Source organism: Aquarana catesbeiana, linkage group LG05, assembly GCF_042186555.1.
Source record: "Aquarana catesbeiana isolate 2022-GZ linkage group LG05, ASM4218655v1, whole genome shotgun sequence".
Lineage (NCBI taxonomy): Eukaryota > Metazoa > Chordata > Amphibia > Anura > Ranidae > Aquarana > Aquarana catesbeiana.
This window is the reverse complement of record NC_133328.1, coordinates 363,498,457-363,524,934: the sequence shown is the minus strand read 5'-3', so window position 1 is coordinate 363,524,934 and position 26,478 is coordinate 363,498,457. Positions and strand designations below refer to the sequence as shown.

General features: G+C 41.8%; 1 protein-coding gene across 7 annotated transcripts in view; it reads right to left on the bottom strand.

Moving 5' to 3' along the window:
- RELCH (RAB11 binding and LisH domain, coiled-coil and HEAT repeat containing) overlaps window positions 1-26,478 on the bottom strand; it is a 251,582-nt gene that overhangs the window by 65,570 nt on the left and 159,534 nt on the right. For all 7 annotated transcript variants that reach the window (XR_012244472.1, XM_073630909.1, XM_073630910.1 and 4 more), the window contains 6 exons: window positions 24,179-24,335; window positions 13,086-13,209; window positions 12,901-12,949; window positions 7,489-7,568; window positions 7,204-7,310; window positions 2,707-2,806 (listed from right to left, as the gene is read on the bottom strand). Coding sequence is in view for 6 of the 7 variants with exons in the window: in XM_073630909.1 (XP_073487010.1) it covers window positions 2,707-2,806; window positions 7,204-7,310; window positions 7,489-7,568; window positions 12,901-12,949; window positions 13,086-13,209; window positions 24,179-24,335 (617 nt within the window). In the remaining variant the exon portion in view is untranslated. The remainder of the gene's footprint in view (window positions 1-2,706; window positions 2,807-7,203; window positions 7,311-7,488; window positions 7,569-12,900; window positions 12,950-13,085; window positions 13,210-24,178; window positions 24,336-26,478) is intronic.

Sequence of the window (26,478 nt, the reverse complement as noted above, 5' to 3'; positions counted from 1 at the left end):
AAAATGGTATCGGTGCATCTCTACTAAATAGCTATACATATTCCTTTCCAAGGCTGTCCACATATCAAAAAAACATGCAGCAGACCTCATACAGCACCTACCAGCAATAGTAGATGTCCCATAAATTTGACTGTTTAGATGCAATGTGTGCATGTACAACAGGTCTGGTCCAAAAAGTAGCTAACACAAGTCCACAAAGCCAGTGTGTTTGCACTGGAAATGTTCAGAGATAGTTAAAATAATTTCATGTGTTCTTAGCAGCCCGTACATTTCTCTAAGTACGTCAGACGCCAACACCTGGTTAACCCGCCCTAAAGAACAGGTACTCTGGAAAGTCCCTTATTATCCCCTACAGTATCACTGAACATTTTTCATGTTTCTAATTGCCTATACTGTCACTCCTGACACCTTTCAAAGTAAAGCCAGTTTCTGACATTTTCCAATGCAGCAACTATGTATATGTATATAATGAAAGCAAAACAAGACAGATTACACAATTCATACAGATCAATAATAGTGTAACCCTAGCCTCATGTCTTTATGAATTGACCCAAGGACATTTCAGTAAGGCCACAATCTTTGTCTCTCCGTGTACCCCATATTATATTATATATATACATATACATACATATATATACATACATACACACACATACATAGAGATTATATATAATCTCTCTATCTATATCACACATACATACACACACACACACACTGTATATATCACACACACACTCTCCCACAACTTGCTTCAGAAGGTGTAAGTACTTGTGGGCCAGTATTGATGGGCTTTTGTACACTTCAGACCGGTTTCTTGCCTCATACAAGCCCATGGAAAGGCAAAGCAGCTGGGACAGGTCAACTGCACCTACCATGAATTCAGAATGATCTTATGATCTGAAGCATCTCAAATTGATGTCAAAAGTATGCCGCAATTGCTCATTAAGACCATCAACACAGGCTCTAGTATTTGTGGCTCCTTTTAAAAGTGTACTTTCTCCATCTTACTTCCCTCTGCATGCATCCAATGAGTCAGTTAATCTACGTGTCAACCCTTCTGCGTTATGGGTCAAAACCCAAAAAGGTGTAGATTGGTAAAATTTCAATATATACAGTAACTTAGCAATACTAAGCTACTGTGAATAAACTTCAGCTGCTATTTTAAGGAAAAAAAATACATATACACATATATCTAGAGATAAATGCATATATCTATCTACCGATCTATCCTTTAATATAGAAGCTGAAGTTTATTCACAATAGCTTTGTGTTATTTATTGTATATATTAAATCAATTAGTCAGTATACCCGCATGTCATCTGTGCCTGAACCTGTCCTACAGCCTACTAACCAGAACCTGTCCCCTCCATGTCCTATGCCGCCTCTAACCAATAAACTGGACTTTTACCTTGTCCATCAGATCATCCTCCACAGTTATTACCTATTGTATAGCTTGAACCTTCCTTTTAGATTGTAAGCTCTAACATGCAGGATCTTCTGATTCCTCTTGTATTGTTTTGAATTCTATTATAACTGTACTGTCTCCCTCCATTCCCTGCACAAATGGTTGTCTTTATAGAAATCATGTGTAGAAATATAATAATAATGCCCATGACTGGAAAATCTCTGCAAGCAACAAGTATGATGCAAGTGCATGATCACTATTCTGTTTTTAAACCCTCTACTACTTGAATATTACAAGCAATGTTGGGAATGAGCACATCACGCATTAATACCAGTGTGCTTGACTGGACATGCTGTCAGTCCCCAAACGGTCTACATTGTTTATATATGGCAAATACAAGACCTTTCAGATTAAAGTTATCCCAAACGTTCTATGAAGTATGATGGATTTTTGTTAGCCAAGTATTTAATGGTAGATTATGACTGTGCTTTGTAGTAAAAATCTGCATTCACAGGTAGGTTATTGCCTAGACCTTGTAAAGCTGGCCACAGCTGGATCAAATTTTGGCTAGTTCAGCAAGAATCGGCCGAATTGTGATCCATATATGGGAAGGCTGGTTGTACTGAAGGCAATCTATTGATCGCCTTGAGTACAACTAGCCTGTCTGTTTTTTTCATAAGATCATAGTCAACGGCTATTGTCGTCGGCAGTAATCATTGTATTCTGACAGCAGGGAAACCTTTCACTGTCACAATACAATAGTGGCAACAGAAGGGATTCCCCCATCAACACTAATTGGGCCGATGGGGGAATCAAGCGGCTTTCTTTCCTTCAACTCCTGGTGGAAGGAAAGAAAATTGCATAATCTATGGATTATGGATGATCCCACAGAAATTGGAAGTACTCATCATATTTTGTATGCAGTCCTCAGTAGAATACACCAAAAAGCAGCCAGGGTTTTAAGCAATGCAGAAGGACTGTAAAAGTAAAGTACTGTTATCTGGACGGATAGCAGTAGTTATACTTTTCAGAGGCAGGTCAGAATTACAAGGCAGTAAGTAAAGAAATAAAAGAATGCTAAACAGGAATTACTATCGATGATACTACACTCACATGACAATGCAAAACAAATGCTGATTCTTATGCATAAGATCGTCATGAATTAAAGCAGTGAGCTGTATACACCAAATTATGCAAATCTTGAAGAGTTGTAAACCTCATCTTTCTGCTCCATCGCACAGCACACTGCAGTGGTAATAAAACAGACATTTTTACTTATTTTTCTTATATAGTTTACTAACCTCAAACATCCTTGCAGCCGTACACCTGACTAGGGCTGACGTATGAACAACACCATACCAAAGCACAGTTAATAGCAGCTCATGGTAAGCAGGGTTAGTCCTGGAGAGAGAAAAGAACGTTTCAAGAACAAGCCTAAGATAACAGTATTAATATACACCCCAAAATTGTATGGTATACAGTCTATACAAAAGAACACCCCTTTAGATTAGACACATAATAAAAACATGAACTTAATATTACAATATAGATTTTAACAACTTCGTCCAAATGTGGTATGATAGCGTAGATGGAGAAAAATTACATCAACCAAAGTTAAAATGGTTTTAAAGTCAAACGTTTTTTTTGCATTCTCAGCATTAAAGTGGTTGTAAACCTCAGACATGAAATTTGAACAAAGCACATCCCTCTATAGCAAGGGTCTCAAACTGGCGGCCCTCCAGCTGTTGCGAAACTACAAGTCCCATGAGGCATTGCAAGGCTGACAGTTACAAGCACGACTCCCACAGGCAGAGGCATGATGGGAATTGTAGTTTCGCAACAGCTGGAGGGCCGCCAGTTTGAGACCCCTGCTCTATAGGGTGTGCATGAATAACTTCTGACAAGTTTTCCTGACACCAAGAGAAAAATAGTGACAGGGGAGGGGCCTCCAGTTGATTGACAGCCTCAGCTCTTTTCCTGAGTGGTGTGGAGGGTGTGTGTCCCTTTCCTCCAATCAGCTCACTGAGCTCTGCAGAGTGCAACATTATCTTTCCACCCCCTTTTTTTCTGAACTCTGAGGCAAGCTTTAAAATTCAGCACTTTGAACGGATGTATTAGAGAGAAGACTGCAGATAGAGAGGTACAACTTATGCGGAAGGATTTATTTCATCTTCGTGTATCCCCTGAGGCCAGTCACTTTACTGGGTATATGGAAGGGTTTACAACCACTTTAAAAAGGTAAAAAAAAAGAAATAAATGCCCCACTGCTCGTTCTAACCACCCCCACCCCTAAACACCAGCCTCCTGTCATGGTTCCAGCAGCGTTTATCTCACTTCCTGCTTTCAAAGGAGACACTGAGGGCAGTGGGGACCCTAGGCCCCTGTTGCTGTCAACTCAAGCACCTGTTAGGAGAGGGCAGGAGCGTGGCTTGCCAGTGCTGTGTGCGTCTATGGACTCACACAGCCTGGCTCAGGAGTACACGCACTCAGGTGCCGCCTTAGAACTTTGCTAACGAGGGCCCCGGAGGAGTGATGAGCGGACAGCACCGGTGGGGACTGCCAGAAAAAGAGGAGGTCAGGGACCTTTCTGTGCAATAAAGTTGCACAGAGCAGGTAAGTATAAAACCCTTATTTTTTTATTTTTTTCTAATAAGAAGGTTATCCTTTAGTATCACTGTAAATGTTTCCTCAATTGCTTATATAATCACGATACTTGAATATAAATCAATGCTTGCACATAAAACTAGTATATTCGTTATCGTTTTTAGCTCCTTTACAAGTCAGAACTTAAAAGTATAAAGAGACAGGTTATAGTGAGATGGAAATAAAGCTGAGCCTCAGGTAAACTGCTAAATACACTACAGAGAAGATCTGTTTTATCTGCCAAAGGATTTGTATTTGTCAATCCAGTTCTAAAAAATGTACACATCTCTGCCACACCACACAGCCCTATCTGGCAAAGCAGGAGACGTAATTGTTCTCCACTGCAGTTAAGTCGCACTTACATGTCTCCTACTCATCCCCACTGGGCAGTTAAAGTGGGGATGAGTTAAACCTTGTAAAACAACCCATTCAGTTTAAAATAGAAATTTGTGTATAGATATAAAATAAAAAAATAAAAATTTTAAAATACCCTTTTTTATAAGTGATCACATTCTTCCCAGTGAAAGGCTGTGCAGCGCGGGGGGCGTCAGGACAAGTCTGATTATTGGAGGAGAGCAGGCCAAGTTCCCAGCACAGCTAGAGAACTGACCATGGTATGCTCTACTGCTCAGTGTGGTCAGTTTTTAATCTGAAAGCAGAGGGGCTGGCAGGAACACCAGGGAATTCACACAAAGGAGGCAATACCAAGAGAACAGGATACTTTCTCTAACAAGTACATGGTACAGCATGGTACAGCAGGAACATATCAGGAATATGAATCAGGAATATGAAATGTTGGGGTAACAAAGGAGAAAAAGCTGACTGATGAGCTCATATCTCTGTCACTCAGCTGTTCCCACCTATTAGAACGCTCCATGCACTCCAGCATAACCGATTGGCTCATTGTGCTGCTTTCCCCACCACCAATATGAGCCCTGCTGTACAGAAACTGCAAGAGGCAAATACCTAGTCAAATTCAGGTGTTTTCACGCCTTACTTTGTAAAAATTACATTTCATGATGTATTACCACTTGAGCTCCGGAAGGTTTACCCCCCTTCCTGACCAGCCCATTTTTTGCTATACAGCACTGCGTTATTGTAACTGACAATTGTGCGGTCCTGCCACACTGTACCCCACATTGTCCTTTTTCCCCCCACAAATAGAGCTTTCTTTTGCTAGTATTTGATCACCTCTGCGTTTTTTATTATTTGCGCTATAAACAAAAAAAGACCCACAATTTCTAAAAAAAAAAAAAACAAAAAAAATAAAAAACTTTTCTGCTATGAAACGTATTCAATAAAAAATTTAAAAAAAAAAAAAAAAAAAAATCAAAAATTTCTTCATCAATTTAGGCAAATATGTATTCTGCAACATATGTTTGGTAAAAAAAAATCCCAATAAGCGTGTATTGGTTTGCGCAAAAGTTATAGTGTCTACAAATTATGGGATAGTTCTTTTTTATTAGTAATGGTGGCAATCAGCGACTTATAACGGGACTGCGATATTGCGGTGGACAAATCGGACACCTTACACCTTTGACATTTTTTGGGGACCAGTGCTAAAATATGCACTGTCACTATACTGACACTGGCTGGGAAGGGGTTCACATCAGGGGCAATCAAAGGGTTAACCGTGTTCCTAGGTTGTGCTTACTCGCTGTGGGGGAGGTGGTTTGACTAGGGGAAGGCAAAGACCTGTGTTCCTGCTTAGCAGAAACACAGAATCCATGCCTTTCCTTCTGACAGAACAACAATCTGCCTTGTTTACATAGGCAGATTGTCGTTCTGTCTGTGTAATCGGCGGGTGCAGGTGGACATAGAGTTCGCGGTAACGGCCGTTGAGCTCAGCGGGAGCGGGTCACTGGTGGCACATATGTGTGCCCTACACCTGGAAGTGTCAGATCACGTACTAGGTATGTGATCTGGCGCACAGTAGCTGACCTGCCACAGTGATTGGCAAGTGGTTGATTAATATAGAGCTGCATTACTCTTATATCTGCCGTGTTTTCTACAATCTCACAATTTAGTGAATCTGTTCCCTGCAAAGCAACAAAAAAACCTTCAGCGAAGCTCTTGCTAAGAATAGCAGAGCCTAAGGATATTTACATAGCGTTACATATTCTATTAAAATTTCTGAAAATAACAGCTTTATTTTTGCCTCAATTAATGAGTGGGAGAAGCCATGCAAATCTTTCCTTTTGCCCCTGGGCTAACTGTGCCTCCACATACCCTGGTTTACACTACAGATACAGCTGAATTGTATTGTGCCATTTATGCCCATTTGCATCTGTGCTCTAAACCAGGTGCCCAGTTTCCCCAGAAATCTTGTGTTTTATAGTGATCTATAGTCAAAACATGCATGTTCTACAGAAAGTGGCAGTGTGACAGAACTGAAAGAGACATGTGACAGTATTAAGTGTGACATTGCATTGGTATGTTGTTTATGTTATGTAATGTTTTGATACCAGTGACCTGGGTGTGGTTGTTACATCGTTGGACTATTACCATCATTGATGCTAACCAAACTGGTTTCAGCTTTCAGAAAAAAAAAAAAAAACACACAACATGATAATTTTCTGCATGTGCTAGAATCACTAACATGTAGTAAATGTTTAACACTGTAAATATGCAGTTTATCATAAAAAAAAGTAGTATGTAGCAGAGACATTGTTAAATCTGCAACATCGTGTTAATTCATTGTTGCCAAGTACTACAACCCAGGCTGCTTATTGAACACTGCCATCAGAACATCGCCAGATGGATTGGGGGGGGGGGGGTCATCATTATTGCTCTGCCCCTTGTCAACAAGCTCCCAGTGTTAGACCAAATGCACTGTAGAATGCAGTGAATCCTAACTACATTAGAACACTGCTTTCTATCCTTGAAGTCAGTCTTGCTATGCACGGGCTTACAGGAATCGAATATAAAGACACATTTGCATACGTATACTAGTTGCATATCAACATAAATAATGTTTTGTAACCAATACACAAATGGATTTAATTTTAATCCTATTATCTTCCTAGAATGCGGATTTAAAGTAAAAAAAAAAAAATTGTTTTGGATGGAGTGGAGAAGGATTAGAACTCATCAGATAGTCTGCTCTAATGTACATTCTAATCATGTAGGTGCCAAATATATGAAGAATTGCTTACCCTAGTTCCACAAAGGATGCTTTCAGACTATCCAGTGGTGCATGAGATAATGAGAGCATGGTCATCACATCTTCAAGGAAGCCAACAAGCAACTTACGGTCTTCTTCCTATACAAAACCAGGAATACTTGCATTAGGATAAGAATGCTGCATTAACACATGTTCTTAGTTGGCTCATATGATTATGTTTATCGGTGTGATAAAACAAAAATAATATAAATGCGACCAAAGGTCAGAATGTGTAATTCTAAAACCATAGTGTAGTCAAGCCAAGTAGCTGACATACCTGATTGTAACACGTTAGAACTCCAGTTGCATAAATTGGGACAGTGGCTTTTGTCAGGACGCCATTTCCTGCTGCAGATTCTGAAACAAAAATTCTACATAAGAATTAAATATTTCAAGCAAAGCAGCCTCAACATTTCCAAAATAAGTAGGAACATTTCTACTGAATATATTTATCTTTTTACACTCATCATTCAAAAGTAGAACTCAAAAAATAGAAGTTTTCCCTATGGTACAGATATGCATTTATTCCAAAATCGTTAGGCTGGGCACTCTTGTGTTGTCAGACACGGCATGTGATGAACTGCCTGTGAGAGACATGCGATGCAGGAATCCGCACAGGAATTGCGCTGGTTCCTGCATGTCATATGTGTGAACCTTGCCTTAAAGTGATACAAAAGGTAAAGAATTTTTTTTTTTAAATAACAAACATGTAATGCCCCGTACACACGGTCAGATTTTCCGATGGAAAATGTCCGATCGGAGCGTGTTGTAGGAAATTCCGACCGTGTGTGGGCTCCATCGGACATTTTCCATCGGATTTTCCGACACACAAAGTTGGAGAGCAGGAGATAAAATTTTCCGACAACAAAATCCGTTGTCGGAAATTCCGATCCTGTGTACACAAATCCGACGGACAAAGTGCCACGCATGCTCAGAATAAATAAAGAGATGAAAGCTATTGGCCACTGCCCCGTTTATAGTCCCAACGTACGTGTTTTACGTCACCGCGTTCAGAACGATCGGATTTTCCGACAACTTTGTGTGACCGTGTGTATGCAAGACAAGTTTGAGCCAACATCCGTCGGAAAAAATCCTAGGATTTTGTTGTCGGAATGTCCGAACAAAGTCCGACCGTGTGTACGGGGCATTAGACTTACTTGCTCTGTGAAATGGTTTTGCACAGAGAAGCTCCCACTGGTGCTCCTGGTCCCCGTCCCCCCGCACGGCTAAGTGCCCCCACAGTGCTCCCGAGCCCCGCTCCCTCTTTACCGGCTGTGATTGTTGTGTAGGAGCAAATAAGGACGAGAGCCACTGCTTTCATACACATTGCTGGATCGAGATCAGGCTCAGGTAAGTATAAAGGGGGGCTGGAGGGGGTGCTGCACTCAGGTTTTTTTTTACTTTTATGCATAGAATGCATGAACGTCTTTAGAACTACTTTAAACAAATTTAAGTACTACTAGGTGAAACTTCCTGTAAAATCTGACAGCATGGGAGTGCCTTCGTTGTAAACCAGTCAAGATCTAATGCTGTACCCATGGTGCCCCACTATTGTGAATTAGGCATCAATAGCTGCAGAGGGAGAAAGAACGTTGTAATGTCCTGTTTGCGCAATATTGGAGGAACAGCCCCATGCATAGAAAACAATAGTGATTGTCCAAGGTCGATCATTTGACACCCCAAAAATGCTTATTTAGGGGGTGTTGCTCATTGAACTGCAGATTGGCAGTTCTTACCCGATCTGGCCAAAGGACCCCAGAGTGGGAGAGTTTCATTTAAAGTCAATGGTCATTTTATGACTGATAGCCCCTGTGTGATACAAGTAGAACCTGACTAGATGATGCTGTTTCCTTCTCTTTTTCCAGCATAAATCCCAAAGTGTAGTAGAGGATAACAAAGGCTCTGATAGTTTTACTAGTTGTATTTTAAAGCGATACACAAAAAAAAAAAAAATGGATTTTATTCAAGTACACACAGTATTCTTGAAGTGATTGTAAAAGATCACCTTGTAAAAAAAAAAAAAAAACATTCAGATTAAAAGTAAAATAAAAAAGGGAAAAAAATTTGTATAGATAAAAAAAATAGAAAAAAAAAAAAAAACTTTATATTCCCTTTTCACTTTTTTAAAAGGGATCACATTCCCTCTGTTTTCAGCTGCATAAGAGCTGGGGGGGGGGGGAGGAGAAGCAGCAGCACACTGAGCTTACAAGTGAATTGCTGTGCAGCGGGGGCATGTCAGGACAAGTCTAGGGAACTGACCACCGTGTGCTCTCCTGCTTATTTTGGTCAGTTTTTAAAAGGAAAGCAGAGGGACTGACAGGCACACCAGGAATTTTACATAAAGGAATCAATACAAAAAGAACAGGCTACTTTATCATACAAGAACATGGTACAGCAGGCACATATCAGGAATATGAAGTGTTGGGGTAACAAATGCTTTAACACAGAAAATTATCCTCCATTGCTCTCAGCCTTCTCCAATTTTTTTTTTTTTTTTTTTGCTGCTGTGATCTCACTTCCTGTTAGATGGTGTCTACATTTATTCGCATGGTTCTACTGTATGTAGGAACATAGCTAAAAGGTCCAGGAGCCCATGAAAGACATTCCAAGGAGGCAGAAAAACACAGTAAAACAATTTAATGAAAAATAGATTACAAGCCCATTAAGTAGAGGATATGTCTGGATTATGTTTGGAAAAATAAGGATATTGTTTAGTATCACTTTAAATATGGGAAGTTGACACATTTTAAACTGTAGCTAATGATGGTCCTTATATCAGACTGGAGGTCAGATTCAAGCAAAAGTACATACCACTAAAATATGATCAAGTTTGGGCTGCACGCTGCTGCCCCAATCAGCTTTAACACACAACTATACACTGTACATTTTACTAGGCAGTACAGGCAGCCCCAGAGTTTCAAATAACCGACTTACATACGAGTCATACTTAGAAACGGAAGGAGACAACAGGAAGTGAGGAAATCTACTCATAGGAAGAGAAATTCACTCTTGTATGCATTATCATGGGAAAGAAGAGTTTCCACTGAAGCTTTATCACCAATCCTCGTTTCAATGACAACCCAAATTTTTGAAAATCCAATTGTCACAGGGACAGAAAGTGAGATGAAATCTTCTGAACAGGGGCAAAGACGGCAAAACAAACTTTACAGGGGTGTTAACATTTCCCTAGGTTATCTAAAAACCTTAAAAAAAATTGTTGGCTGGAGTTGTACTTAAAAAAATTACATATAAAACTTACATATAAATTCAACTTAAAGTGGTTGTAAACCCACTTAGTAATAATCACGCCTGATTTCCGAGCGCCGCTCACATGACCAGCCGTCTCTTCTCTCTCCTGATCTGACAGCTAGAGCGGGAGGGACTGAGAATCCCCCTCTGACGTCAGTCAGGAGGAGGGGAGGAGAGAGCCGGATGGCGGGCAGAACCAGGCATGATCAGCCAGGTAATTTAGGTGATACAGTTGGCCAAATTATAAAGCACAAGCACTGTTATTCATGCTTTAAAGAAACAGATTTTTTTTTTTTTTTTTTTTTAGGGTAACAAACACTTTAACCACTTAAGCCCCGGACCATTTGGCTGGCCAAAGACCAGAACACTTTGCGATTTGGCACTGCGTCGCTTTAACTGACAATTGTGCGGGCGTGCGACGTGGCTCCCAAACAAAATTGACGTCCTTTTTTCCCCACAAATACAGATTTCTTTTGGTGGTATTTGATCACCTCTGCGGTTTTTATTTTTTGCGCTATAAACAAAAAAATAGCCACAATTTTGAAAAAACCCACATTTTTTACTTTTTGCTATAATAAATATCCCCCCAAAAAAAATAATTTTTTTTTTTCCCTCAGTTTAGGCCGATGCGTATTCTGCTATGTTTTTTTGGTAAAAAAAAAAAATTGCAATAAGCGTTTATTGATTGGTTTGCGCAAAAGTTATAGCGTCTACAAAATAGGGGATAGTTTTTTGGCATTTTTATTAATAGTTTTTTTTTTTTACTAGTAATGGCGGCGATCAGAGATTTTTATAGTGACTGCGACATTATGGCGGACACATCAGACACTTTTGGCGCTATTTTGTGACTGGCAGTGAAGGGGTTTACCACTAGGGGGCAGTGAAGGGGTTAAGTGTGTCCTAGGGAGTGATTCTAACTGTGGGGGGGTTGGGCTATGTGTGACACGAGACTGATCACCACTCCCGTGATCAGTATCTGTGTCACTAGGCAGAACGGGGAAATGCTTGTTTACATCAGCATTTCCCCATTCTTCCTCTCCGTGAGACGATCGCAGGTATCCCCTGCGGGACCCGCGATCACACTCGCAGAGCTTGCGGCGGGATATAATATGCCTGTACGTGCCCTTCTGCCGACTTATATAGGTGTGAGCCGGTCGGCAAGCGGTTAAGAACAAACCTACAAAATCTTGTTTGCAACCTGGGGACTGCCTGTACTGGTATTGCATTTAAAGCTTTAGCTGGGTTTAGCTATGGTCCTGAATGTCAGAAATTTATCAGGAACACCAAACGCAAATTAGGTTTGCCAGGTCACTGCACTAAACCTCATTAAAACCATGTTGCTAGAACATTTTTAAAAACTTTCCAAGCTCTGCAATAGGATACTATGTATAGTAAAGACCAGTCTGCCAATGTTTACACTGCCACAGTAAAGAAAGATACACTCAGTGTTCTCTCATAGCACTTAACTCTAACATAACATTTCAAAATTTCCAGACAGACATTATAACACAACCCGTAACTTGAACTGCTGACAAGTATCAATAGACTTGTGAAGTTTGTACCATAACTTCAGTCTACATCTATAAAAACGATCAGACAAGTGTTCAGGAAACTGGCCATCGCCCTTCCTCTCCAAGTTGTGTGCACTCACGTCTGCTGTATATTTGGATTCCACTAGTTGGCTGACCCAGTCTACAACAGTGCACAGTTGTTTTCATTAAACTGTCATTTATTAACAGCCTTGTATAGATAGCCTCTACAGTAGAGGAACAAAAATGACCCTGGTTTGCTACATGCAAACAATCTACGGTACAGTCCCACCAACAAAGAAGAAGCAAATTACACATTTTTGCCTTCATGTCCAGTAAAAGCTTGCTTTTTTTTTCCCAATATATACACAGACCACAAAGTTATAAAGAAAAGGGAACTTCAGTGCAAAATAGAAAATCATTTTTAACAAGAAAGTCAGGATTCCATCTGTCATACATTAGTTTGAAGATAAATTACCAAAACACATTTTATCAGTAGTTAGCGCAGCATGTAGTTTACATGTTTTAGTGAAGGTGAACTAGATACCACTGGCATGTAGAAGTGGGTGGCTTTCTCAAGGCAAAGAATCTGAAGCCTTCAGAACGCTGCCAAGTTGTTCTTCGGGAAGGAGAAGAGGACTTTTGAACCCCTAGGATGTTGACATATGCTTCATCAACGGTAGCCGATGGAGGTATGCTTGCCAATTTTTAATCAAATGGACCAGAATATTTACTGTATAACCCAAAATCATCAAAAGTATGAACCGAGCAACAACTAGCTCATATAAGCAACATTATCCACAATGAACAATACTATAGAGCCATCTCTAATGTTCTCTCAGAGGTGGTCACAAGTAATCACAGTGTCTGTTAAAGATGATAAAGAAAAGCTTCAATTTAATAACCCTTACCAATATTTTCCTCAGACAGCCTCAAGATTTCCTGGAACTGTGGCTTCACCTGAAAATACAGAGAATTATTAACATTAGTATTTTTAGGCCATAAGAACACAAGGTAACTGAATAGATATTGCAGGCACATAACAGCACACATGAAGGCTATATGATTTGCAGGGTAACCCACAGTGCATTGTTACCTTTGTATTTGTAAATATTTTTCCAAATGTTCTGCACAGTCTCCAGAAATACCTTGAGAACTCATGAACGCAAGCCGTAGAGGCCACATTAATGCGACTAACTATCTCAATAAGTTGGGGTAATCTAGAAATATAAAAAACAAAAACATTGATGCATGTAATTTTTTTTTATTTAGTGATATGCAACATATACTAAAATTGCAACTTCACAGAACATGTAATCAATATGAAACAGAATTTGTGCATTCAATATTCTACCAGAAAAAAGATCAATTGGAGCAGTTATCAGAGGATGAAACTATACTTGGACAGATATCCCAAGCAACCATGTAACAAGTGTATCAAGGTTTAGGGACAGGTGGGTTGTGTAAACTACTACCCTGCAATGGAGGAGAGTCCCTCTAACTTACGAAAGAAGTTACCCGTAAATGGAGAAAGTCTGATGCAAGCCATCCAACTAGGGACTGAGCATACCAATCCATTTAGGTAACACGAGAGAAAGGAAACATAGGATTTTTATAACAGCTTACCTGTAAAATCCTTTTCTTGAAGTACACCATGGGACACCGAGCACCATAGTAATCACTATGTGGGTATATAGGCACCTTCAGGTGATGGACACTGGTAAACCCAATACAGGAAGTTCGCTACCTATATAAACCCCTCCTCCTACGAGGAGTACCTCAGTTTTTGTAGCAAAGCAATATACCTAAACCCCAAAAAGAGGGGAGGGACCTCTGCATCCCATGATGTACTTCAAGAAAAGGATTTTACAGGTAAGCTGTTATAAAAATCCTATTTTCTTTATCGTACATCATGGGACACAGAGCACCATAGTAATCACTATGTGGGACGTCCCATAGCAATGCTCTTTGAGGGGAGGGAGAAACAACCCGTAGGGCACCCCCAGACTCGAGGACTTATACTGCTACCTGCAGCACACTGCGCCCGAAGGCGATATCCTCATGCCTCCTTACATCCACCTGATAAAATTTGGTGAATGTATATACTGAAGACCAAGTTGCGGCCTTACAGATCTGAGTCATGGAGGCCTGGTGACGCACTGCCCAAGAAGCACTAACCGCCCTGGTAGAGTGCGCTTTGACTTGAAAAGGTGGAATCTTACCCCTTAAATCATAAGTCTGAATTATAACTTGCCGAATCCACTTAGCGACAGTGGATTTCAACGCTGCCTGTCCTTTCTTAGGACCCTCTGGCAGTACAAATAAGACATCAGTCTTCAGAATCTGAGCAGTCGTCTTTAAATACAGACTTTGACCGCTCTCACCACATCAAGACAAAGTAGTGATTTCTCTTCCCTAGAACATGGTTTTGGAAAAACGATGGCAGGACAATATCTTGGTTCAGGTGAAAACCTGAGACCACTTTTGGCAAAAAACCTGGACGAGGGCACCACTCTGTCCTCACAAATAATTAAGTATGGCTCTTTACAAGAAAGAGCAGCCAATTCCAAAACCTTCCCTGCTGAGGATATAGCAACCAAGAACACTAACCTCCTTGTCAGAAGGACTAAGGGAATATGCTGTATCGGTTCAAATGGCTGTTTTTGTAACACTGACAAAACTAAGTTCAAGTCAAGGGTTCAAAAATCCCAGACTAAAGAATGTGTAGCAAGCGGTCTTTGAAATAAGACCAATAAAGCAGAGACTTGGCCCTGAATAGTACTCAAGGCCAACTTCATCTCTACCCCTAACTGTAGAAAGGCAAGAATTCTGCCTATGATATACCTCCGAGGGTGCCAACCCTTGGATTCACACCAGGAAACATGCCCTCCAGACTCTATAATATATACCGTATTTATCGGCGTATAACACGCACCCCAATTTAGGAGGGAATTTTAAGGAGAAAAAAAACTTTTAGGAGGGAAGTTGAAGGGAAAAAACTTACATTTAAATGCCCATCATTGCAGCCTTGTCAGTGCAGCCTTCCCCAGTGCAGCCATGTCAGTGCAGCCATGTCAGTGCAGCCATGTCAGTGCAGCCTTCCCCAGTGTCCATTGCAGCCTTGCCCCAGTGCAGCTTTGCCTCAGTCCAGCCTTGCCCCAGTCCAGCCTTGCAGCTCGCTGAGCTTCAAAATCGCCGACCGCGATTTGAAAATGGCGCTGCCGGCGCCGAAATACACAGAGCCGGTCCTCGGCTCTTCTCGGCGGCTCTTGTTCACTTTCGGCTGCACTCGGGATGGGCGTGACGGTGAGCGGAGCTATCCGAACCTAGCCGAGTACACTCGGCTAAGTTCGGGCGGCGCTCGAGTGAAGCCGAAAGTGGCCAAGAAGAGCCGAGGACCGGCACTGTGTATTTCGGCGCCGGCGGCGCCATTTTCAAATCGCGGTCAGCGATTTTTTAGATCTGACAGCGGGGGATCGCAGGGGATCGGCGTATAACACGCACCCGCGATTTTCCCCTGATTTTAAGGGGAAAAAAGTGCGCGTTATACGCCAATAAATACGGTAGTTCTGAAAGCTGGCTTCCTTGCATTAATCAAGGTAGAGATAACGGACCCGGATAGCCCACGTTTCTTCAGAATGTGGATTTCAATACCCAAGCCGTTAAATTTAGCGTTCGTAAGGTAGGATGGAATATCAGCCCCTGAGAGGGTAGGTCTGGCCATAGTGGAAGGGCCCATGGATCCTCCACTGCCATCTTTATGATTTCTGCATACCATGACCTTCTGGGCCATGCTGGTGCTAACAGAATTACCAGCTTTCTTTCCAGCTTGATCCTGCAAAGAAGTCCTGGCAGCAATTGAATAGGGGGAAATGCATAGATCAGTGAGAACTGATCCCACGGGGTCACCAACGCATCTGTTCCGCATGAGAGTGGATCCCTTGTCCTGGACACAAAGTTGACTAACTTCATGTTGAATCTGAACAGTAGAAGATCTACGTCTGGAATCCCCCATCTTTGGCAAACAGCCAGAAAAATGTCGGGTTGAAGAGACCATTCCCCTGGGAATAACTGCTGGCGACTCAGGTAGTCCGCCTGCCAATTTTCAACTCCCGGAATGAAGACTGCAGATAGGCACGGAACATTCCTTTCTGCCAAAGTTAGAATATGGTTCACCTCTGTCTGTGCTGCAAGACTCTTGGTGTCCCCTTGGTGATTGATATAGGCCACAGCTGTGGCATTGTCGGATTGGATCCTGACAGGACAATCCGTAACCTGAAAGTCCAGGCCTTCAGAGCCAGAAGCACTGCCCGAATCTCTAGGATATTGTTGGGCAAGGCTCTTTTGGTTCTTGACCACTGTCCCTGGACAGTTATCTTCTCTAGTACTGCTCCCCAGCCTGAAAGGCTGGCGTCTGTCGTTACCACTTTCCAGATAACTGGCCTGAAGGATTTTCCTTTCAGCAGATTCTAGGTTAGTAACCACCAATTGAGGCTTTGGGATACCCTTGGGGACAGCCGCATTGGGCAAGTCTAAAGCTTGGATCGTTTTGTTCCAAGCAGAGAGGATACTGCTTTGCAACAGTCTCAAATGGAACTGGGCATAGGGAACCGCTTCGAATGAAGCCACCATCTTTCCTAACAACCTCATGCAAAGGCGAATGGAGGGATCTCCTTTCGACCTGACCATCTGCACCAGCCCTCTTATGGAGTTGATTTTTGCCTGAGGCAAGAACACCTTTTTCTGGGCTGTGTCTATGATCAGGCTCAAATACTCCAGCTTTTTTAGCAGTTTTAAGGAAGACTTCTCTAGGTTGAGAATCCAACCCAGACTTTCCAGGTAACTGGTTGTAATGCGTACACTTTGCTCCAAACGAGCCACCGATTGGTCTATAAGCAATAGATCATCTAGGTACGCCAAGACTGTTATGCCCTGTGCCCTTAACCTGGCTAGAGGTGGGGCCAGCACTTTTGTGAACACCCGGGGTGCTGTAGCTAGCCCGAAGGGCAAGGCTACAAACTGAAAATGCTGGTGTTCTACTTCGAACCTCAGAAATCTTTGGTGAGCGGGAAATATAGGGACACGTAGATATGCATCCTTGATGTCGATAGACGCCAGAAGTTCTCCTCCTTGTAGGATAAAAACTACTGACCTGATCGACTCCATGCGAAAGGAGCGGATCTTCAGGAACTGATTTAGATTCTTTAGATCTAGAATGGGTCTGACATCTGCATTCGGTTTTGGTACCGTAAATAGGTTTGAATAAAACTCCAAACTTTGCTCTTCTGTGGGGATCTGTATGATCATCCCCTGAGCCAAGAAAAAAAAAGGATTTTAACAGGATTTCCAACCTTTTATCTGTTGGATCTTTAAAGCGGGGTTCCACCCAAATTTTGAACAATATCTGTATGTATTCTCTTCCTTGCCTAGATGCTGACATGCCGTTTAAAAAAATTTAAATCGCCGTAATTACCTTTTATTTTTCTATTCTTCTTTGCACTTCCTGGTTCTCCTCCCGTGGGAGTAGGCGTGTTTCTAGCCTCTCCCAGACTCCTGGGAGCTAGTCTCAGGCTTCCCAGGATGCCACTGAGCATGTGCCGGAACGAGCGGTGAATGCTGGGAGCACAGCATTTACCACATCCAGGAAATAAATGCTTGTGGGCTTCAAATGCCCACAATGAAGATGGAAACCGCCTGCAGTGAATAATATAAGTTATTCTTTCCGACGAAATCTGACACAGGCGGACATATTACACACAATATGTGAGTATGTAATGCTGAGAAGAAAAGTTTGTGAATGAACTAAAAAAAAAAAAAAAAAAAAAAAAAAAACGATAGATAGGTGGACCCCCGCTTTAAGCATTTGTGCATTGCCTACTGGCAAGTTAAACTATTATTCACACTGGAAATCGCAGCGTCCACTGCTGGTACATTGCATTTTTTGGTAAATTTCTCCTTCATGGGATAGAGTGCTGTTAATCTCTTTGGCGGGAGAAAATGCTTATCTGGGTGATCCCAATTAGCATAAATAAGCTTTTCAAGTAATGCCTATACAGGAAATGCATGAAAAGGCTGTGAAGGTTTTAAGGAACCTAAAAGAGAAACAGAAATTTCAGCTGACTCCGTTAGGGGTAGCTTGAAAGAGGCATGAACCATCTCCTTAAGATTGTACCAGCAATCTCTCAGATTGCCAGTCTGAAAAAGGTTAATCTACCGTTGTTTCCTCCGCAAAGAAGTAATCGGTTTGCCTTTCCTCCTGATCGCCTCAGGGTAACACCTCATGCTCTACCCACTGTTCCCCTGGTAAGGGATCTGAGGTGGGGGAGGGGGATCTAGCACGATTCCTATCCTTTTGGATAGGGATGCTTTTTTTAAATGTTATTTCCTGTACTGGAAATGCCTGTGCAACCTTACGTGCCCCCAGCGCTCCTGTGTCCTGTGTCAAGCTCCAGCTGTATAGCTGTGAAGCGTCTGTCTCTGTTGTCCCCAGCGCTTGCGCAGAGTGCTCCTCGTGGACTAACATCCCACACGCGGTAACGCTCCTAAGCCACGCTCCCTCCATAAACCCGACCCCCGGTTAACACTAGCCATAGTCCGCGCGCGGACGGCATTCAACACGCTCCTTATCAGAGCGAGAGGGGAGGGAAGGGAGGGCTGAGGTGGGAAGTTTGAAAAACTTCTGTAAGGAATAAACCAATAAAAGCCTTTGCCGCACCCCCCAAGGGGGGTGTGGAGTACAAACTACTGTTGTACCTCCCTTCCCCCAGGGGGAAAAACAAACATTCCGTGTTCTGGATGAGGAATCTCCCCTGGCTTGCTGAGACCACACACGTGCTGGGACTCTGAGCTGACTGAGAAGCAATGTACTAAGGTATGCCTTTACTTCTTCTAGTGGGGACTTTAGGCATGACAATTTACTTTATGGAAGAAAACATAGGTAGACTTTTTACAGTTCCTAGGCTTCTTCCCTTACCTTATCCTCACTGCAGGATAGTGCTGTAACAAACAGATCCAAATTTCACCCATCACGGCGGGCTGCGTTAGCAAACCTTCAAGGACCGGGTCCCTATTATAGGGGTTCCACCCCCTTGGACCTGTATTAGCACCCCGCCATGCAAAAACTTTAGGTAATGTAGCATGACCAAAATGTCCTGGGTCCTGAGGTCCAGCCCTACAAAGAGAGGCGTTACAGGCAAAACCTTGTGCTTCATATACGAGGCCCGGGTACCATCCACCTTGCCCTCAGTGGCACTTTGGATGGATCTGGTCTATGGAGGCTGTTTAAATCCAGCAGGGATACCTCCAGTGGAGCTCTTCAGAGCACATCTTCACTCATGACCAACACCTTAGACACTGGCAAAAAAACTGAGGTACTCCTGGTAGGAGGAGGGGTTTCTATAGGGAGTGAACTTCCTGTATTGGGTATACCAGTGTACATCACCTGAAGGTGCCTATATACCCACATAGTGATTACTATGGTGCTCTGTGTCCCATGATGTACGATAAAGAAACTGAGGTAGAAGAAAGGGGGTAGAATAAAGGAGGAAAAAGGAAGGTAAAAGGGAATTGAAAAAGAGGAGGGAAGAGGGGAAAAAAAACGGGGGGGGGGGAGGAAGGGGAAAAGGGGGAGGTTGTTAGGGAGGGAAAGTTCCACCCGAGGAGTGAGGAAGGTCAGTGCTGTAACAACATTTTCATATTTGTTTTTGCTATTCTATTAAATTATATCTGTAGATTAGCCACTTACGAGAGTTCTGTATTTGTTTGCGATCTGCATGCTTAAGAACTGCAGACATAGGATTAGTAGCCACAAAGGGAAAGCTATATTTTCAGTTGGTCAGCCAACATTTTGTTGCATTGTGGGTTGGAGCGGTAAAGCCCAACCATTGTGTAGCAAGGAGAGCCTGAGTATGTAACAAGCATTTATGGATTCCTTCATGTTTATGTATTATACATACAAATTTTACATACAAACAAGGTTTTAATAAAGTAAAAAGAAACTGAACTCAGAGCTGTGCCCAGAAATAGGCAGGGAGAGCAAACGACTAGTCAACAGTATTGCCTATGGTCTCTCTGCAGCAGATTATTTTCCACGACCATCTTGGTAGAGGAAGGACACTTTATCCTTGTGTCAGAGCCTCCAGCAAGGACAATAGTGAGCAACACAGTAGTGAAATCACCAAATCTCCTGTAGCAGTCAGAGGCAGTAGCTGTTTGATTAGTACTGCAATATAAAGTTATGAGATGTAGGGCACAGGAGTGCCTGGGCCCACTCGCATATCAGGACGTGCACTGCTATTTTTCAGGAAAGATTCAGGACAAAGGGTTGATTTTTCAGAGTATTGCTTAAAACTAGCCTTACACACTTAAAATTTCCTTGTTAACCCCCGACTGATTCCCCCATCCAGGCTAAGCAGCATGATTAGAAGAATGTCAGCTGTTGGTTATCGTATAATTCCTTTTGACTGGATGCCAGCACTGTATTGCTGAAAATTTTTGGACAATCTCCTTCAACAAAAGTCGACTGAAAAATCAATCAATCATATTGAGGGAGGGTGCCAACAGGGCTACCCACGGCTTAAATTTTGGCTGATTCAGTATGAATAGACTAAATGTTCAAGCAGTGTGTAGTCAGCTTTAGGCAACATTTCTAAACTCCCCCTTCAACACAGCTATGCTTTATTTACTTATTGAGGTCCGTTCCACTTTACTGTACCCCGATATTAAAATATTTTAGCTTTATGTAAATAATCATATCTATAACTGCATATCTATAATCCAAAAAGCATTTAAACTTTCATTTTAGAAGACTTTAAAAAAAGAAATTGACTCTGTAATATCCAGCATCTGTGTGTGGGGTTTGTCTTTTACTAAACCTTAAAAGGCTATTTTTGCTTTTACCTATAGAGATAGGTGTATAGTAGGCTCAAATATACAATTATCTCCAACGTTAGTCCCTTAACCCAATTCTTATTGTGGTATTAAAATATCACAACTCTTGAGTTGAGCCATATGTATGACTTGCACACACTGGTGTTTGCCATACCTCACAGCTAATTTTGGTGCAAGGGGTTTGAATAAAAAAATGTCTAGGAGAAAACATAATATCTATTGTGCATTGAAATTTGTTTAAAAGCTCTCCAAACATAAATTTTACACCCCAAGATGCAGGTCCATAAGGAGAGATTTTGCTGTGCAGGCCCATGTCATATTTGCATTGTATGCAGTTTTTACTGCAGAAGTAAAGAAAAATACACGCGAGCAGTAGACACTACACAAAAAATATAAAATTACAAAGATACCGGTAACTAGAATAAGGCAACTGCTGTTCTCGGCTGATAAGGAAAGAAACTTAAAAGACAATCTTATACAATACTAAAACACAATATGGGTGTCTTCAAAATGACCAAAACAGACAGGTTTTTATAAGGTGCCTTTCCCAAAACTGGGCAAATGTGACTTTATAAAAGGAAAAAAAAAAACCATAAATATAGTGACTAAAGAGTCCTTGCATCAGCAAAACTTTGATCTGCAAATTGTTGAGCTTGGCTTTCCATATGCCAGCATCATTCATGAAATGAAATGAAAAAAAAAAAGGCTTTCAAATGGGCTTTTTTTTAATCATTGTGCACAAAGCTATTAGATGTTCCACAAAATCTCCCACTTAAACCCATCTGGAACCATCTTAAACAAGCCCTCTTCAAAATCTTTAGAGGTTTTCCCAAAGCAATGAATCTGTTAAGTGCCTGAGCTGGGAACTCACTTAACTAAAGGTGAATGCATTGAAGGTGACTTCATGTTCCTAAATGGTCCTCAAGATTACTCCTTCACCCTACTCAGTTGAAAAAAAAAAATTCAATGAAAATACACTGCTGAGGCATATGTTAGCAGAACGATATATAGCTCATAACTCAAAGGAAAGCGTGGGATTTTGCAATAGGGAGTTACGATTTTTAATGTATCAAACATACAGATTCTTGTCAATCTCGAAAGTCTCAAACAATGTACGCTTTTTCTTCTGAGAGCATTTTTTTGCACTCATACAAATAGCACTTCTTTAAAAATGGATCGTTTCAGAAAGGTCTAAATAACAAGTCTAAATGAATACATTTCTGACATGTCAGAACAATCTGCAACAGTATAATTAAAAAAAAAAAAAAAAAAAAATCTCAACTTTGAGCAAAAAAAAAAAAAAAAAAAAAAATTTGAATAAAAAGCACCAAAAAAAGAACACTGGGCTTCAAAACTCACCTTCAATCTGAAGCAGTTTCCCACAGTATATGTTTTACACAACAAGATGCCCACATCACTCAGAGAAGAAAATATTGTGAGTGCAGGAAATAATGGGCTTATCCCCTAAGGGAATATCACCAGTGTCCTTCATTCATGTGAGCCTGACTGGACGCACGGCGCTGGAGCTCCAAACCTGTCTCTTCTCCTACAGCTTCCATCTAGCTAATTTTCGGCATCTCAGGATTGGGTACTGTGTTGAACACCCTCTGGTGAGCCTGCGCTGCATCCTGGGAGCGGTTGATGGCCCAGAGTAAGCAGCGTGCCACTTCGCTCCCAGGCGAATACTCCCCGACCTTCTTCAGCGGCCATCTTGACCAGGCAGTCCCCTGCTGCAGCCATGTCTGCTGGCACAGAAACCTCCTTGGGTAATGGAATGGAGGGGGCCCCCTCAAGTGCCAATCTCCTGGTGGCAATTACTGCTTGCAAAGAGACACTGACTGCAACGATAGACTTTCTCGCAACAGACATCAGCCTACTTGGGCATAACCTTGATAAGTTCCATTGCCGGGTGTCAGCGATAGAAGACTGTCTCCGGGTTAAAGGACACTGTGCAAGGCTGACTCTAAAGATCTCCGTGCCCTCCAGCTTCAGGTCAAAGCCTTACAGGAGAAAGCAATTGACACTGACTTAGGAACAATACTTGAATCCTCGTTCTCCCTGAGTGAGCAGAGGGAACCAAGCCTGTGCAGATTACCAAACAGCTGTAGACTATGGTCTTTGACCTTCTAGTGTTCTTCATTCACAATATAATGTGATAACCGCTCTCTGCATAATCCAGGACGGTCCACCCCAAGGAGAAGATTTGAAGAAAAGTCCCCTACTCTTCACATGACTGGCTTGAAATCTTCAGGATAAAAAGCAAGTCTAAAAATATACATATATAATAAAAGCACGACATACCATGGAGGGGGGAGGGCTGTGAGGGTGGGAGCACTAAGAGGTTGAGTCTGGAGCTGGCTTTAAAAGCAGTCTTTGAACTTCAGTCAAATTACTTTAATTAAGGTTAAGAGATGACATTATTGGCATGTTAGAGGCAGGAGAAATCATCTCCTTTTGCCTAGTGCACATACACTGTTACCTCATAAGTCAAAGGTGCGAGGCTCCAGCACTAGCCGATTTGTGTTAAACATTTGTGAACAATTCCAGGAAATGAACATGCACCATGATTTAAAGCGGGGGTCCACCTATCTATCGTTTTTTTTTTTTTTTGAGTTCATTCACAAACTTTTCTTCTCAGCATTACATACTCACATATTGTGTGTAATATGTCCGCATGTGTCAGATTTCGTCGGAAAGAATAACTTATATTATTCACTGCAGGCGGTTTCCATCTTCATTGTGGGCATTTGAAGCCCACAAGCATTTATTTCCTGGATGCGGTGAATGCTGTGCTCCCAGCATTCTCCGCTCGTTCCCGCACATGCTCAGTGGCATCCTGGGAAGCCTGAGACTAGCTCCCAGGAGACTGTGCGGAGTCTGGGAGAGGCTAGAAACACGCCTACTCCCACGGGAGGAGAACCAGGAAGTGCAAAGAAGAATAGAAAAATAAAAGGTAATTACCACAATTTAATTTTTTTTTAAACGGCATGTCAGCATCTAGGCAAGGAAGAGAATACATACAGATATTGTTCAAAATTTGGGTGGAACCCCGCTTTAAGTGGCTGCATCATCCAGGAAGTAGATGCTGAACCTTCATATTACCTGGACAAATGTGGCCCTGTCCTTCTGGAAGGAAAATAAGATAAAAATCTTTGGGGGAAGAACTATGGCTTGATGATAGCCAATAAATACTTGTAACGGTTACACTTACAAATTACTTGTGGATGCATGCATTTAACAAAAATATATCTGATGCCAAGTATTTTGAAAAAATCAGGTGAAAACAAGACACCAACTTACAGCTGATTTACCACCCAAAGTAAAGTTTCCCATCCAGTGGTACCCTCGTGTTCCAGTTGGTAATCATAAAGCTGAAGTAGTATAGCCAGCTGCTCACGACTGCCAATGATGGTGGCTACATCTTGTAGAGGTGAGATGGGCCGAGGAAATCTGGTCACTAAAAAAATGATAACGTAAGCAATAGTTAGACATGGCTTCTAGAATACGGAAAGCTTCTTTTTCTCTTCAATCTACGAGTTTCCTCAGACAAGTTATCAGTAACCATCAACAGGACTGGCACAATAACATCAATGCACCACAAAGCAGTGTGACAACCATGGGGATTTCCTTTGTAGACTTAAAGGGAGGTGTCAATACCATAATGCTAAGCTCCAGCTTCACTGGAAAAAATTGTCATTGTCACTCAGCTTTCAGTGAGGGTATGTAAAAGGAAAAGGGACTTTTTACACTGTAATCAATCTTAACAGATAGCAAAGGAACAAAAATTGTCATCATATCGAAAACAAAACCATAGTGATCTTCCAACTGTAACCTGTAAGTCAACACAATGAATGGAGAAGGATATACTCTCTCACAAGTCACCTACACAAAAACACAACCCCCTTAGTACATATGTCAAACAATACTTCAGTGTAAAGGTAAGAAAATCAGACAAAATAATAGAAGGTGGTAAGGTGGTAATACACAGTCTCTTAACACAAGTTATGCTTTCCACTGCTCAATAACACACCCGTGTAGCACCCTAAAGGTTTCCTGTTAGCTGCAATTCATCAATCACTATAAATGCGCTTTTATTTTTCCAATTTTTAATTAGGTTTTGAAATTAACAATACAAAAAGACTTGCCACTGCCAACAGCAAAGGGTACAATACTACCATACTCAAATGTACATTTTTTTATAAAATGTGGTTTACATAGCATTCAGTATACAGAGTAAAACAGTTATGAAAATGGTGAAGATAACTATATTGGACCACATTCCATTTATATGGTCTCCCCTTCCCCAAGTGTTGTCCCCTAAGCTAGACCTACCGGCATGAATTGGACTAGGAAGATGATGAAGGGAATGAAGGGGGGGAGGGGCGGGTTTAGGGTTACCACCTTTTCTTCAAGCCAAACCCAAACACTTTAGCAATGCACACTCCCTTACATCAGGTGCCCCCATCAGAGTGACCCATTACATCAGGTGTCCCCATCAAAGTGCCACCTTACATCTGGTGCCCCCATCAGAGTGCCTGCTTACATCTGGTGTCCCCACCAGAGTGCCTGCTTACATCTGGTGTCCCCATCAGAGTGCCTGCTTACATCTGGTGTCCCCATCAGAGTGCCTGCTTACATCTGGTGTCCCTCCACACAGAGTTCTCCTCTCTCCCCCTTCCCCCCTGTAGTCACAAATCACAAACTCTGCAAAAAGTCAGATCTTCTTTCCTCTCTCTCCAGTCATGTGATAAGTCAAATTACAAGGGGAGAGGAAGGACAGTTGTCTTCATTATTCAGCAGTGCCATGCTGAGACTAAGAATAGTTCTCAGTCTCAGTGTAGGTTCTTTCTAAAGCCCCCTGCAGGCTGCAGGGAGGAGAACACCTAATCCTCTTTTTAGCTATATTAGGGAGCCCCAGTCCGGTTTGAATAATGTGTTTGGGTTTCAGGCGGACTAAAAACCGGACACGTGATTCAAAACCCAGACTGTCCTGGTGAATCTAAGACAGATGGCAACCCTAGGGGGCATGGAGGATCAGAAAGAAAGGTTAAGATAATCTGGATTGGTTTCAGGTTGGGCTGGGTCATCCCACGGAGATAATTTTTTTTTTTTCTCCCCAATCAGACAGTATCAAGGAAATTACCTTACATTCATTTTTGTATTCGTAGGGGAAGGTGAAATGTTTCCAGCAATTTCACATAGTGATATATGTGTCTAGCCAATCCTGTTTAAAGAACAGCCATTCTTACCATGAAGGCTCTTATGTACGTATCTGTAATATTTCCTTTATAGAGTTGAGTGAAAGATTTAGCATTCTGCAGGATAATTTCAATTCCGCACACATATATATACTTTCAAGTTACAATCAGATAAAGGTTTTGCAACAACTCACAGCTTGTTACTTAAAGGTTGTTCCACATTTTATGTTTCACTCTGAGTTTAGTAAACAGTAAACCAGGCCACAGCTCTTGTAAATGTAAAATTGCTTACCAAGTACTTAACATTTTTTGGCAGAGCTTGCATATGTCTGTACTAATTCTGGAAATTAATTTACTACCAGACCAAACATTATTAAAGTAGCCCTGTGCACAAATATTACC